Below are 14026 nucleotides of genomic sequence, written 5' to 3' on the forward strand. Positions count from 1 at the left end.
TAAGGTTCTCTCTCCCTCACTCTCTGCTTGCTCTCTTTCTCTAAAAATTAACAAATCTTTAAAACAGCATCTGAGGCTGAAGCACAAGTGCTGATGTGTATGTATGTTCAACTAACGAGAGACCCAGTGATAGGTATTTTGTTGTGAATAAACTCAGCATTCGAGCTACTGTTTCACCTCTCGCTTTCCCCAGCATTACTTGATTCATCAGGATGTGTGAATCCTTTCTCTGCAGATGAAGGAATGAGGTGGGGGAGGAGTACACTAGGAGCACTAACCCACGGTGTGGCCTCCCTAGATGCTCAGTCCTGCCCTCCCGCCTCACCCAGACTTGGAATGCATTGCGTCCTCTGCCAACTACAGCTGAACATCACCGTTCATTCTGCTGCCGGAGAGGAGATAATCACCTCGATCCAGATCTCAGGTAAAGAGCTTGGGGGGGGGGGGGCACCTGACAAATGATTTTTAGTAAAACCAAAAACCAAACCCAAAAAACCAAGAAGCAAAATGAAAACCTGAAAAACAGTGGAGGAAAAGAAAACCCCCTCTCTGATCTGGAAGTTTCTTAGACACGGACATAGAACATGAATATGCTAGATCATTAGGCCGTTTTGGATTTGTGACTACATACGGAATAGAATATTTTCAATTCCCAGTGGGTATAAAATAAGGGATATGAACCTACTTAGAGTGGGCGCTAGTGGGATTCTAGGCTTGATTCGTGCCAGGAAGGGTTCAGTGAACAAGAGCTACACACGAGAACTCATCAGGTCACGAGATGATGCAGAAAGCCCTAAGGAGCTTAGGTTAATCACCGGTGGGAAATTATTAGGATAGTAAGGAATGACTAGTTGTCTTTGGCTTTTAATTCCAGTTTTCATATGAGTTAATGATGGCTCTACCACGGTGGTAATGAACATGTGCATATCCTATGTTCTTAACTACTGGATGTAGACAAGAGAAAGGTGCCCTTGATTATTTAGCATCTGTGCTGCTGCAGGAAGTCAACTGCTTCATGACACAAAAACAAACCACCATAAAAAAAAATGAAATTTTTAATTTTTTTTTTTCTCAGTGGCAGATTCACATCGCTGTTCTGATATGGATTTCCAGTAAGTCTAAAATACTGCTTTTTGGAGTTGTAAAAATTCCATTACAGAAACACAGAGAACAGAGGATAAATAGAATCATATCAGTTTGTCAGATGGTTGTTCTAAACATTCTGTACCTTATTTTCCTATAAGAAAAATCTGAGGAACCAAATTGGAAATTCCATCAGCACGGGACTAGGGTCTGGGGGGTGGGAGGGGGGAACAACCAACAGGAAATGATGAGATCAGCCATCTGGTTCACTAGCAGCACTGGGTTTATGTCTCTGAGGAGGTTTGTCTGCTTGTGGGGATTCTGTATTATGTAGAAAACCTATAATTTCAAAAAACCAAAGAAAATCTAAAACATATACTATGTAAAAACAAGCCATTGCTTTTCAATGTTTTTTTTTCCCCTTGAGACATAAACTGCTTTGAGAGAGGGATCAAAAGCTTTAATGGACAACAATTTGTTATTCAACCAAACTATTTTATACAGACACTTGGCAGATTTGGTACATGGTTTAAAAGTGAAGTTTTACAAATTTTATCAAACTAAATTAATAGATGGACAGACTTTTCAAAAAAGTTTTAACTGCCAAATGCTCAAAACCTTAAGTTGTTTTTAAATCTCAAGATTAGGGACCATAGGGAAAAAGCTCCTCCTAACACGTAAAGTGTTACTGCAACAAAGAGCGGGTTAACAGATGGCATTAAAGAAAAAAAAATAACCATTTTAAACTGTAAATACTGTTAAAAAGCTAGAGTTGTATTCCAATTTTAAAAGTATAACTGAAGTGGATGGTAATGTTCAAAACCATTTAATGTTCTTACAGAAATAATATTATAATGTTAACACAGTTTATAAAGCACTGTGAATGAACACGCTCAACAGTGTGTAGTTTCAATGAATTTAAAATCACACATGATCAAGAATATCATTCACCAAGGACAGTCCTAAGGTGTCTAAAAAGATCTATACTAAAGGTTTGGACAGGGAAAGCAGGGATACGCTTGGTTTCTTAAGTCACAATACAGCAAATGCACATTATAGCTACAATTACACTAGTCACAATTTTTAATCTTACAGAATAAAGCTATAGTATGTGAAATTACAATATATTTATCTCCTTTAAAACCATTTTTAAAGAAGGGCACATCTGTCATTTTTTTAAAGTCAAAAAACCAGCATAAAGATGTAACTGACAAATGCAGTCTTTAAAATATTTTGTGGCTAATTCCATGCTAATTTTTAAAATACAACAGAATTTTTGGTCCGTGAGGCCCTTAAAAAACTAAATGTAGGTAAGGTATTCCCGTTTGTCAAGAGAAATACAAAGTTCATGAAAAAATTTCAATACTTATTAAAACATCTGTTGTCAGAATGCTTTTTTTTGGGTGTGCGGTTAAACACAGAAGTATCTCTAATAAGTAACGGATACGACAGAATAAACAAGGGAATTAGGATGCTTTAATAGGACCGTCTTGCAATCCTTTGAAGGCCATCAGTAATAACACTGTCTTTGAATGTCAACTGAAACAGTTCTTGTTTCTTATATTAACATGTATCAGGACTTCCGGCTTAATAATCCTGGGTTTTCTCCCTCGGGGGCAGGGAGGCGCGAACTCCGCCCACCAGCCCAGCTAGCCTGCGGCTAAGTAAAGTTTTATTGCCGCATGGCCACACTGCTCATTTACTTTCTCATCCGCGGCTGCTTTTGTGCTGTACCAGCCGAGATGAGCAGTTTAGAGAGACCAGATGATTCTCAAGGCCTGGATTAGTTACTGCCTGATCCTTGACCGAAAGAGTTGGTCAGTCCCGGGCCTAGGGAGTTTCCGAGGCCGATCTGAAATAATGCGTGCTTCTCTAGCTTGGATTAACTCGCTTTCTCTGATGCTAATGCCCGTGTGTAGTTCATGGGTTTTATACTTCATTTTATTTGTGGGTATATACCTAGGAACTGGCTCATCTTGAATAAGTCAGTTGGGTAGCAAAAATGAGAATGAAAACAAATATACCTTCGGTCAGTGCCATTAAATCGGGGGGGAAAAACAGCTCGAGAGTTTTCAAAACACACACACACACACACACACACACACACACACACACACACACACATACATATCCAGAGCCCTATCTAGCCTATCACAAACTAATAGCTACAACATAATCAAAGTGTATTTGTTTCATAAATATATATTACTGTCCATATACATAGATACATCCGTAAAAGACATGTTAAATATCTGTATAATCAATACTACTTTAAGTTTTTTGTTTTAAAATTACACATTCTATTAAAATTATCAAAATAACTCTTTAAAAATACCAGGAATAAAACCACTGAGGAGTTGCTTTCCATTCAAGTGGTTCTAAAATCTTATCGTTGGTCACCTGGGCTGCAGGCTTGGTCCTCCACAACTCAGACATAGTTCAGCCAAGGGAAGGTCGGACACCAATAGCGTAACATCCTCTCCCGTTTTTAATACTTTGACAAGTATGTAGGCATGTATGTATATATACATATAAAAGTTTTTTTTTAAGTTATATTACATATTCTCATAAAGGAAATTTCATAAAAGCACAAAGTTCAAGTTTCTACCAGTATCACACATTTGATACTGGTGTGCGTTTCTTTCAAATGTTGAGGTCAATGACAAACTCTATCAGGATACAGAGATCGTAAACGGACGGAAAACGGACATATCACGTGCAGGGAGGAAGCCGTGCGGGCCAAGAGTCGGGCCGCTGGATGCTACTCCCTCTGTACTGAGACACAGAGACTGTGCACTGGCTCATTACTGGGTAAAGTACAGCCAGCTGTCAGTCAGGGGCCAAATGCTCCAATCTGAATTCTTTCTCTTCTATCAGTTGACCGCTCTGGGCAGTTTCTCTGCTAACACCTCCCTCTCCAGTTATCTGCTAGCAAATCTGGTAAAAGATTAAGGTGAAAGTTTTGGCTGCAATGAAGGTTTGGGATCAGCTATGGATTTAATTTAGTGATGGATCCTTTTACTTATTGCTTGAGAGAATTAAGGATTTGCTGTATCTAAAGTCTGCCAAATATCTCATTCTTAAGCTCTGAAAGCAACATGGGTGCTTGAAAACAAAAAAAAAGGGGGGGGAGGGGACACGTTGTTCTCTTGACCTAAGAAAACTGGTATTTCTTCACTCACAGGTCATTTCATTATACTGAAGGATTTCAGTGAGAGCAGTTTAGAGCTATTCAACTTCAGGACAGGTAGTGGCGAGCTACACTCTTTTTCCATGGTTTAAAAATCCACGAGAAAATGACAAATAGTTAGCTAAAAACATGAGAAGCTCAGACTGAAAGTATGATACACAAGTCACTGAAGATCTTCCTGAAATAGATTTAGTAAAGTTTGGCAGAGTCTTCAGATAGCGAAAACGCTAACATGAAGAAAATGGGACCAAAACCTACAATTTAAAAAGGACTTCATACTAAAAAAAAAAAAAAAAAAGGCTTAGAACATGACTAAAATAAATGGTACTCCACATCTGTAACCCTATTTTTGGCACTAGTTTACTTCTACACTTAAACTTGTTCTACAGAGAGTGACGGACGAAATCGGAGAAGAGATTCACAAAGTGAGCAGGGTCGCACCCAGACATCACTCAGAATGGTTTGCGTGGCACCGTCTGCATGGTTTCTGGGTACAGAGGAGGGCCACACTCACCTCAACAACAGAATAATTGTGTAGAACACCACTTTCCTGAATTAAGTTTGCTGAACACGGTTCAGATTATTGGATATGTCAATATGCACAATGCCTTTTAGAAGCATTTACTGTATACCCAAATCCTACTTCATGCAACACACAGTGTCACACAAGTAGTGAAAATGTTATCCTAGTCAAAGGTGCTTGGACATTATTTTCAGGCAGCATTTTACCTTTATTTTTAAGTTCTCGCTAGATAAGTTTTAGGAGAAAGAAAATGCCAATAAATGTATTTAATATATTTTAATATATTCTATAGAACTAAGACAGACACTTTTACTTACCTAAATTGTTACTTTTATCTTCTACCCTATCCTAGACCTCAATTTTACTTTAAAATTTTGTATTTAAATAAGGGATAAAATGTTGCCCAAAAGTCTAATCATAGTTACACATTTGTGTTTTCACTAGATCTACAAATCAAAATAGTTCTTATAGTTAAAAAGATACAATTTGTATCAACAGTAAAAGGTACTTTCTGGCTTTTCAGGGCTTTCCTTCAAACTGCAGCATGGAGAATGGTCGGAATACCCCGGGCATCGAGGCAGACGGCAGACACAGATCAGGAGGAGTCTGTCGCACGAAGCGAAATTCGGAGCCTGGAGGCAACAGTCAAGTCATGTGAGGCACCCGACTGCCCCTCAATGCGGGGTCTGTCTGCTGAGGACAAAAATGAATTCGCATCTAGCAAAACCCGTGACTCTGAAACCAGAAATATCCCTTACTAATACTAGAACAGACTTTAGTCTGTAGCTAAAACTACACTATTTGTGGCAAGAATCTGGCCTTAATAATATAACAGGCCCCCCAAAAAACTACCTTCAGGAAAATGGAAAATATACATTATCTTACAAACATTTTTAAGTTACCACTTACAACACCTCCACCACCACCATTCCTATAGTGCAGTATCGATAAATTTTGCATATCCTCAACACATACACCCACCTCAGGCCAGCCTTGATAAATAGCGGGAACGCTAAAGAGTATATTAAATATAAAAGTTGCATTGAGAATAATTAGATTCATTAAAAACAGGCAAGTACTGTGAAAGGGTTCTTTTATCCAGTATTGTTGTGCCCCGAAACAAGAAGGACGAACACATTAAAAATACAGGTTAATGAGAATCTGGGAATTCAATTCCATTTTCTACCGTCTAGAAGCACATCATAGCTGGATAACAAAGCTCTAAACTGGAATAGTTACGGCTTTTGCCTTACTCGTTAAAAAAAAAATGGAAACAATTTTTTCCATTGATTGCATCTGCTTTCCTTTAAGTCAACCGTATTAAATTAACTAATTACTTAACAGAAAAAAAAAACCCGAACAAAAATAAAACAATGAAAAGTGCCATGTTGTAAATCATTCTAATATAGACTGTTACCCATTTCCATATAAACCGGTAACTTACATTTTGTTTAAAATATAAAGTCAGTGCTGTCGTATATCTTTGTTTCTATAAATAATGATTACAGCACAAAGAAGCCCACCTCCCCCAAATAAAAATAACTTAAAAAGCTGTAAAAGATTCCAATTAAGCTTGGCTTGCAAAAATAGTCGGCTAGGGTCTAGTCAAATGTTCGACATTCTGAAAGTATTGTAATTGCTTGCAATTGATAGACAAACACCAAGTTAATAAAACACGAAACAAGGATAAAAAGTGCTGCATATAAACCCCTGATGCACCAAAGATTAATATCAAAGATCACAGAGACATCTAATAAATCAAACTGGAAAAATTTCCAGCCAAGGAGAGAGCTTTAAAAAGGAAATGTTTAAAAAAAAGTTTGAATGTAAAGCAATCCCGTGATACTTCCACTACGTGGGGCTATACATACAGATTCCATGATACAGTATTTCACATAAATGGATACTAGATAACCTCCTTGCCGAGAAGGAGATCACGTGTGCTATTGTAGCAAACCTCCCTCAGCATTTGAGCTGAACAAAAAACTACTAAACACCACAAAGATGCATCATCTTTCAATAGCCCAGCTGTGACTTCTCCACTAAGATGGCCGCGGCGAGCTGCTGGGCGTCTGTCATGTGAGGGTTCCTTTTCATGACAGTTCTCACAAGGTCAGGGGGGAAGATGTTGCACAAGTTGATGTAAATCTTCTCTCGGTTGTCTTGGTACCTTGGAGGATCTGGTGGCATCCCGCAGTACGGCACGCGCCACGCCGGCTCTTGCTGCTCGGGCAGGCTCTGGAAGGTGAACTGCTCGTAGCACGGCTGCGTGGAGCTGTCGGGCAAGGAGTAAGTCTGCCGGTAGCTGTACGCGTCCACGCCGTAGCTCTGCCGATCCCAGCTTCCCAGCGCTTCCTGGGGGGAGTAAGGCTTTCTCGGTCGGGAAGGAGAGCTGTCGTACAGCCGGGAGTCCGAAACGCTGTCTATTCGTGTGGCCACGAGGGAGCGGCCCAGGTGGGGTGCCTTCGGGTGCGCGGAACTCGGAGGGGAGGGGTACTCGCCGGGGCAGCTGGACCGGGCCCCGACGGCTGGGTGCTGCAGATGCACGGCCAGGTGTGGCAGAGGAGGCTTGTGATGGTACTTTGGTTCTTCGTGACTGTAGCTTTGAGCTCTAGCTAAGGGGTCGTGGAAATTCTGCAGGAAGGGCTGGGAGTTAAGGCGGCTGTGCGGGCGCATGTGTTGGCACTTGAGATTCTCTTCCAGCTGAGGGTCAGGAGAACTGACGTAGGACCGGTCGTTGTACCCCACGTAGGAGTCACTGCTCCCACAGCTCATGCTCCCTTCACTGCTGCAGTCAGAAGCTACAGAGCTGATCCTGTAATCTGTGTCCAGGGAGAAACGCCTTTCAGGACTGCGTGGGCCTGAGATACTCAGATTTGAATATGCATTCAACATGGAATAGTATCCGATGTCAACAGGCGAGTCGCATTTGGGATACTGTTCGTAAGGCATTGGCGTTCCATGATTTTTGGTTGCCATCACCATTGGAGGATATTGTCCCTGTGGTCTTTGATCCTGAGGTGGGAAGTGAACTCCAGATGGAAGGCCATTGCTTAGAGATGTAGTGCTTTGGGGTTTTGCAGTAGAAGTAGCCGGGATACTAACTAAAGAAGGTACAGACCTGGTTTCCAATTTGTTTTTGGTGGGAAGCTTTTCCTCTAGGTCTTGGTAGACTTGGGTCCTTATGCTTGGGTCCGATTGCCTCTTTGGAGCACCTCGTTTGACATCGGAAGTGCTGTCCGCTTTCGTGCTGCAGGGAACACTGTTGCTCTTCACCAGTCCTCCTTCGTTGGCGGTTTTGGCCGCGGTGTTTCTAGACATGGCACGAAGCTCATCGGCCACCGACCGCTGTGGCTGACTGCCCCTCTCGGGGTGGTAATATTTGCACTTGTGTCCATAGGTACACTTCTTTCCTACGAAGAGGAACATTAATTAGGCAAAGGAGCGTTCCACCAGACCCTGGCAGCTCAGGGTTTTAACTTGTGAGAGAAACAAAGGCAGAAATGGAAGGTAAGCTGAGTCGCTCCTTTGTCCCTTCCTCTGGAGACCTGCTCCCTTGCAGTCCTCCCCGCTTCGGTCCTCTCTAGAGTGACCGACACACTGGCTGGGCGATTAAGTCACCTCCAGAGGTGTAGGTTAATACCATACCCTGTGTCCTCAACTCCTCCCTGCCCACACGCTTCCAGTCTGGCTTCACAATCAGGACCTTCTGTTCTGAAGAGCAAAATGTACCGCGGTAATGCGCTAAACCCCTGCCCATCTGAGGTGTCGCTTGATGCCAGAACACATTTGTACCTGCCTGATTAAGCGGAGTTTTTGGAACCCATGTTTTAACTCTGGGAAATGCATTTGCATAGAACCCAACTAGGTAAAAATAATTACTTTTTTTTCCCACGGCTAAGATGTTTGATTACAATTCAAAGAACTACGTACTATGCCATCCAAAATATAACATGTTTATTTTTATTACCAAAAGTTTAACAACAGACTGTATTCTGAAGGCGTATGTTAAATAATTACAAGGAAAGTTACCGTATGGACAAGGCTGCTTTTTGTGTTCAGGAACAATAGGTTTCTTCCTCAGAAAATTATCCAGGCTTGGGCCGTGTCTGCCAAGCGGGTCATCGGGGGGCATGAACCTGTCAGGGAAAGAATACAAAGTGATGTAGGAGGCTGATCATTTAATTCCGAAGACAGAAGGTAAGAGACTGATTCACTCTAAGGCCTTTAAAACATTTTTAATCAAGTATTTTGACTCAGCATTTATGGGGTAAAAAATCTCAGTACACAGAATTTTCTTAATGAACACAAAAGTAAAATGTGTCAAGCCGAACTTGTATTGGTTTTTAGTCAAGTAAGTTTTGAGCCTTGCATGTTCTCATGAATTCTTTCTTCCTGTCATGCTTAGGATTTTGTAAGGACTTCAGAAAACAACACACTGCCATTTTAGGGGGATTCCGTGAGCCTCGATCTTGTCAAGTATAGGGGCCGGGTAAGCGAGGAGCAGTGAACAGGAACACGGACACCGGACCAACCCCGCTCCCGGCCTGGGAACGTGCATACCCCCTCTCCTTTCTTCCTGACAGTGGGCCCTTCAGGTTAATTTTTGGGCCCTGCAATTAATTTTTGCAGATTAATACACTTTCCTAATTAAGTGACTTTGATCTTAGTTCACACTGCACAGTTGAGATTCCGCATCGAACCCCACAGCCCACTCTCTTTGCGCCTCAGCAGAGAGATGGAAAAAATCTCCCGGATCCAAGAGTTCACGGCATGCAGAGCCTAACAGGAAGAAGTTACAACTGAAGAGTTCTACTCATTATGTCAATGCTGGAACTTGAAATGGGCCAAGGAGTTACCCAGGAAACGTGAACAATGTTAAGGGAGTGTCAACGTGGCTAAGAACACTTAGCAAATACGGTGTTTACTATTTGTTAAAACAATGTGGCAACATTAAGAACAGAAGAGTAACTCAATCCTACGATCTTAATACAACTATTTTCCATTTATGTGTTGCATTTTAGTCATTTCTGTATGCATACACATTTCCCAAACACAAATATAATTTTGTTTTGTCTTTCTAACAAATTTCCATGTTTCTCAATGGCCTTTATACTCATAATGCTGAAGAGCTGAAAATATTCTGCTAGATGCAGAGCGGCTTAACCGATTTCTCTGTTGTACCTTCAGCTGCCTCTGAATTCTTGCAATTATAAAAAATACAGAAATGAACATATCTGGTCTTTTTCTCCTCAGACTATATATTCCCAGAAAGGAGATGATGGGCCTGAGAAGGTATACGTATTTCCAAGGCTTCTGTTGACCCATGCCAAACTGTGTGCGCAGTTTCACTCTATCTTTAACAGCACAGAGCACATGCAAAAATATTTTTGTGATTTAAATGGGTGAAAAAATATGTACTTTGTAAATTTAGTTCACATTTTTGATTATCAACAGGTGAATTTCCCATTTTGGAAATACACTTATTTCTCAGGATACCTACTTTTTATTATTCTCTGCCCATTTATCAACTTAATCATGACTGGAGTCTTACCACTGGTATAATATTTACAAAAATCATGTATTTTAAAAATAGATTTAAGTGATCAAGGCTCTAGGTAGATTTTGAAAGGCAGTGTTTTGGGGGGTCGATATGTTCCAGAACCGTCCCTGTCCGTTCTGACAGATGTGCCATGTTCGCGTCCTACAGCGCAGGGGCCTGTCCCTCCCGCACGGATTCCCGACCCCCCTCCCCCTCGCCGGCCCGGGGATCAGAGGGGAAGTAGGCTGCGGGGCTGCGGGAAGAGATGTGACTTGGGTCTGGCCCGTGGCAGGCGCAGCGAGGCCTCTGCATGCAGGGAAGCAGGAACCCTCCCCCCCCCACCGTCAGTGAATGGGTTCACTTACTTGTCATTGACGAAGGAGTACATTAACAATCGCTCATCTATGAACTTCTTCCACTCCGGTTTCTCGTTTGCCAGGTCCCTGTAGTTGTCATTGGACACAATGATCCCATCTGACTCAAAAGCCAGCTTCACGATGAACCGGTCATCATAGCACACCACCCGCCTGCCCTGGACTCGTCGGGATGGTGTGAATACCAGGATTTTCTCCTTCTCTAATTTTCGCAGAATTTCTTGATCTGCAAGGACGATCGGGGCAGAATTTCACGAGTAAGTACAGACGTAACACGTGGGGCAACTTGCATACAACGTGAGCTTTTATGAGAGGAACTGGATTTATGCCCTCATTTCATTAGGGATTATGATTTACAGTTTGCAGATAGAACACATTTTTAATTCCCAATATTTTTTCCCTGAGGATTGCAATAATAACAGCTTTAAACATAGCCCCCAAAGTCATTAAAAATGGTTTAAAACTTTAACAGAATAAACATCCATTTGCTCAGTGATGTTTTTCATTACGCCATTCTGACAACGCAGCTGTGTGGGGTTCAGGGGCGCCCGCGTCCTCCCCCCGCCAAAGCCCGTTTATTTTGTTCTTCTGTTTTCTGACGAGTGGAGGTGATGGGGGAGAGTTTGAGGAGCACTAGTAGAGGCCCCCGAGGTGGCAGGGGAAGAGTCTTACGATGCGGAAGTTTCATGGAGGACACAGTGGAGGCAGAACTGTCGCTACAGACATGACCCTCACCTGTTTCGGGTCCTTTCCTAGGAAACACGTGGCAACAAGGGCAGCATCCTCACAGGGTGGACTGCTTGAGGAAGGGCTCAGATGTGAGGAGAGGGGAAAGCTGCCCAGACGGAGTAAGGCTAGTTAGAGGAACGCTCCTTGTCTTCTGTGGGCATGTTCTTCAGCACTTTGTAACTCTGACTTGTTTAGTGGGGGTTTGGTTTGGTTTGTTTTGTTTTTAAAAGGTGCTGGCATTCCTATTTTGATTAATGATAAAAGTTCTCTCTCCACCATCCCTTCTTCCTACTTGGGCTCTTCTACCTCCTGTCTTCCCACCATTGTATATTCTGGCCCAGAGTCAGGAGGGTCATGATTTAAAAAAAAAAAAAAGGAAAGAAAAGCTACTTCTCCATGTTTATTAACTGCAATTGCTAATTTTTAAAAAATCTGTCTTCAGGGACCAGGTATGGCGTGCCAAGTATTAATGGTCACCAACATTAAGAATGACCTCTCCTTGAGAAGGTGTCAGTCACCAGACAGACACGCAAATTAGGTAAGCAAGGGCTGTAATCGCCACAACAGGGTACTGGGGATGAGCCAGGGTCCCTTGGAGGGAACAGGGAGGGATTAGGGGTCGGCTGGCTCCGAAGCTGGCATATAGACTTCATGATGTTCCTGACATGATTTCATCAGGACCAGAACATTGGTTTAGAAGCGCACCAGAGCAGAACTGGAGGAAATGTGGGTATTAGAAGCAGCAAATTATGGGGAAACCTCAGGTTCTGGCATTTTCTATATCTGGCAGTCATCCCTTATTGAGCCTCTGAGGCAGTCAGGAGGCTGGAAGTCAGGGAGCCGTCACATACGTAAGCACTTAGCACAGAGCCGAGCAAGTTCTCAACACTGTTCAACTGAATTTTAACAGATGTAACTGTTGATCTCTTAATCACAGAAAACCAGGACAAACTGAAAAGCTCAGTCTCAACTACAGGATTTGTCATGTTATAATTATTTTTGTGTGTTGCCCTGATAAATGAAACGTGGTCCCTGCCCTCAAAATGTTCATCTTTATTTCCATTAGCACTCGGCCCAGGAAGCACAGCAGGAGATACTCAGTAAATGTCTGTAGAATGAATGCATGGGGCACTTAGAGATGGATCCCAGGTTGGCGCCTATGTTCATGAATAAGCCATGCTACTTTATTTGTGGCAGTGTTTACTCATACACGATATGCCACAAAGCTATTAGAGAAGTAAGTGTGGTGGCCTAAGGGTCAACATCATCTTGCTTCATTTGCTTTTTCTAGAATAGCTAATGAGGTAAAAAGAATAGCCAATCAGTACAAATAATCCTAACTTAAATAGATACGGGTTCAGTATGGCTAGTAAGTTGAACTGAATCTCTAATTCCTAGCACAGCACCTGAGACAGAGCTTTGTGCTTATGAAATCGGTGTTATCTCACTGGAAAAAGTGCTAGTCTGAATCTCTATGGGAGAGCCTGAAATATGGGTCAAGTTTCCTTTTTTGTACAGTGAAAAAATAATGGACTATTCAATTTACCAGGTTTTATCTGGTTGAAGGTTTTAGTTAGAATTACTACCCAGGGGGAGAAAACAGCTCCGGACCTTTGAGCAGCCCTTAAGGCAGGGGTTAGGGTGCTGACCCCCTCACTTTTGAGGCCCCAGAACTTAACCACCACATGGAAGCCACGTCTTGTGTTATATGTATTCTATGCTGTATTCTTATTATGAAGAAAATCATAAGCGAAAATATGCTTACAGCACTATGCGGTAAAAAGTCCGTTTGTAAGTGGACCCAGGCAGTTCCAACTTGTGTTGTTCGAGGGTCAAGTGGAGCTGAATGCAGTTTACAAAGCACACTGCATCCTGATGCATTCCAGAGCCCTGGTGTGCTGGTATTTTAAAAATTAAACTCAGACACACCTGCCATGCCCTTGATCCTTTTCCCTTCTTGGGCTCCTGTTCCTTTCATGTTCAAGCTTTCCAGTCATTTACATGTTTAAATATTGTTTTCTCTTTTTCGATTTATTTTCCCCTTGATTATTAAAAATATTCTAAGTTCCTTAAGCAAAATTAAGAAAGTAAGGGAAAATACTCAGAAGTAGGGAGAAAGACCTCAAAGTCACGACACAGAGTCAATTACTGTGAATACTTTGGCATATTTCCTTCTAGTCATTTTTTGTGTATTCTGTTCTTGCCATCATTGGTCTAGGTCTAAATATGCATATGTGTACATGCACACAATAATAACACTTCTATGGAAAAGGGCACTTCCTCAGATCATTAGAAATTCTGCCTAAATATTCTAATACATATTCTAACTTCTCAAACCATTCTAGTGAATATAAATTTCAATAATAATGCACTGGATGTCTTTGTGGTTCTAAATCTTTGCCTGTAACTCTGCTTATTTTCTGAGGAATTATGCCTAGAAGGGGAACTAGTAGATCCAAGAATATTAATATTTTAAGACCCAACTATTTTTTAGAAAGGTTGTATCAATTCGTTTCCACAGCAGTGAAGGAAGAGGTCCCGGAGGCTTACCAGTTTTTCAATCTGCTAATTTGATGGGTGAAATA

The 14026-nt window shown here is 41.8% G+C and overlaps 1 protein-coding gene across 2 annotated transcripts in view; it reads right to left on the reverse strand.

The window, feature by feature from the left end:
- Nucleotides 1-1037: 1037 nt before the first annotated feature.
- The window catches only part of ZC3H12C (zinc finger CCCH-type containing 12C), a 75850-nt gene continuing 62861 nt past the window's right edge, over nt 1038-14026 (reverse strand). Inside the window, exons 4-6 of one of the 2 annotated variants that reach the window (XM_028105997.2) lie at nt 10704-10938; nt 8829-8935; nt 1038-8209 (exon numbers count right to left, since the gene is read on the reverse strand). In XM_028105997.2, coding sequence (XP_027961798.1) covers nt 6813-8209; nt 8829-8935; nt 10704-10938 — 1739 coding nt within the window. In that variant the 3' untranslated portion in view covers nt 1038-6812. The remainder of the gene's footprint in view (nt 8210-8828; nt 8936-10703; nt 10939-14026) is intronic. The other variant, XM_088017726.1, reaches the window with a different exon arrangement.

This window comes from Eumetopias jubatus, unplaced genomic scaffold (assembly GCF_037043125.1).
Source record: "Eumetopias jubatus isolate StellerSeaLion01/CBP00866 unplaced genomic scaffold, mEumJub1_p1.0 scaffold_13, whole genome shotgun sequence".
Classification (NCBI taxonomy): Eukaryota; Metazoa; Chordata; class Mammalia; order Carnivora; family Otariidae; genus Eumetopias; species Eumetopias jubatus.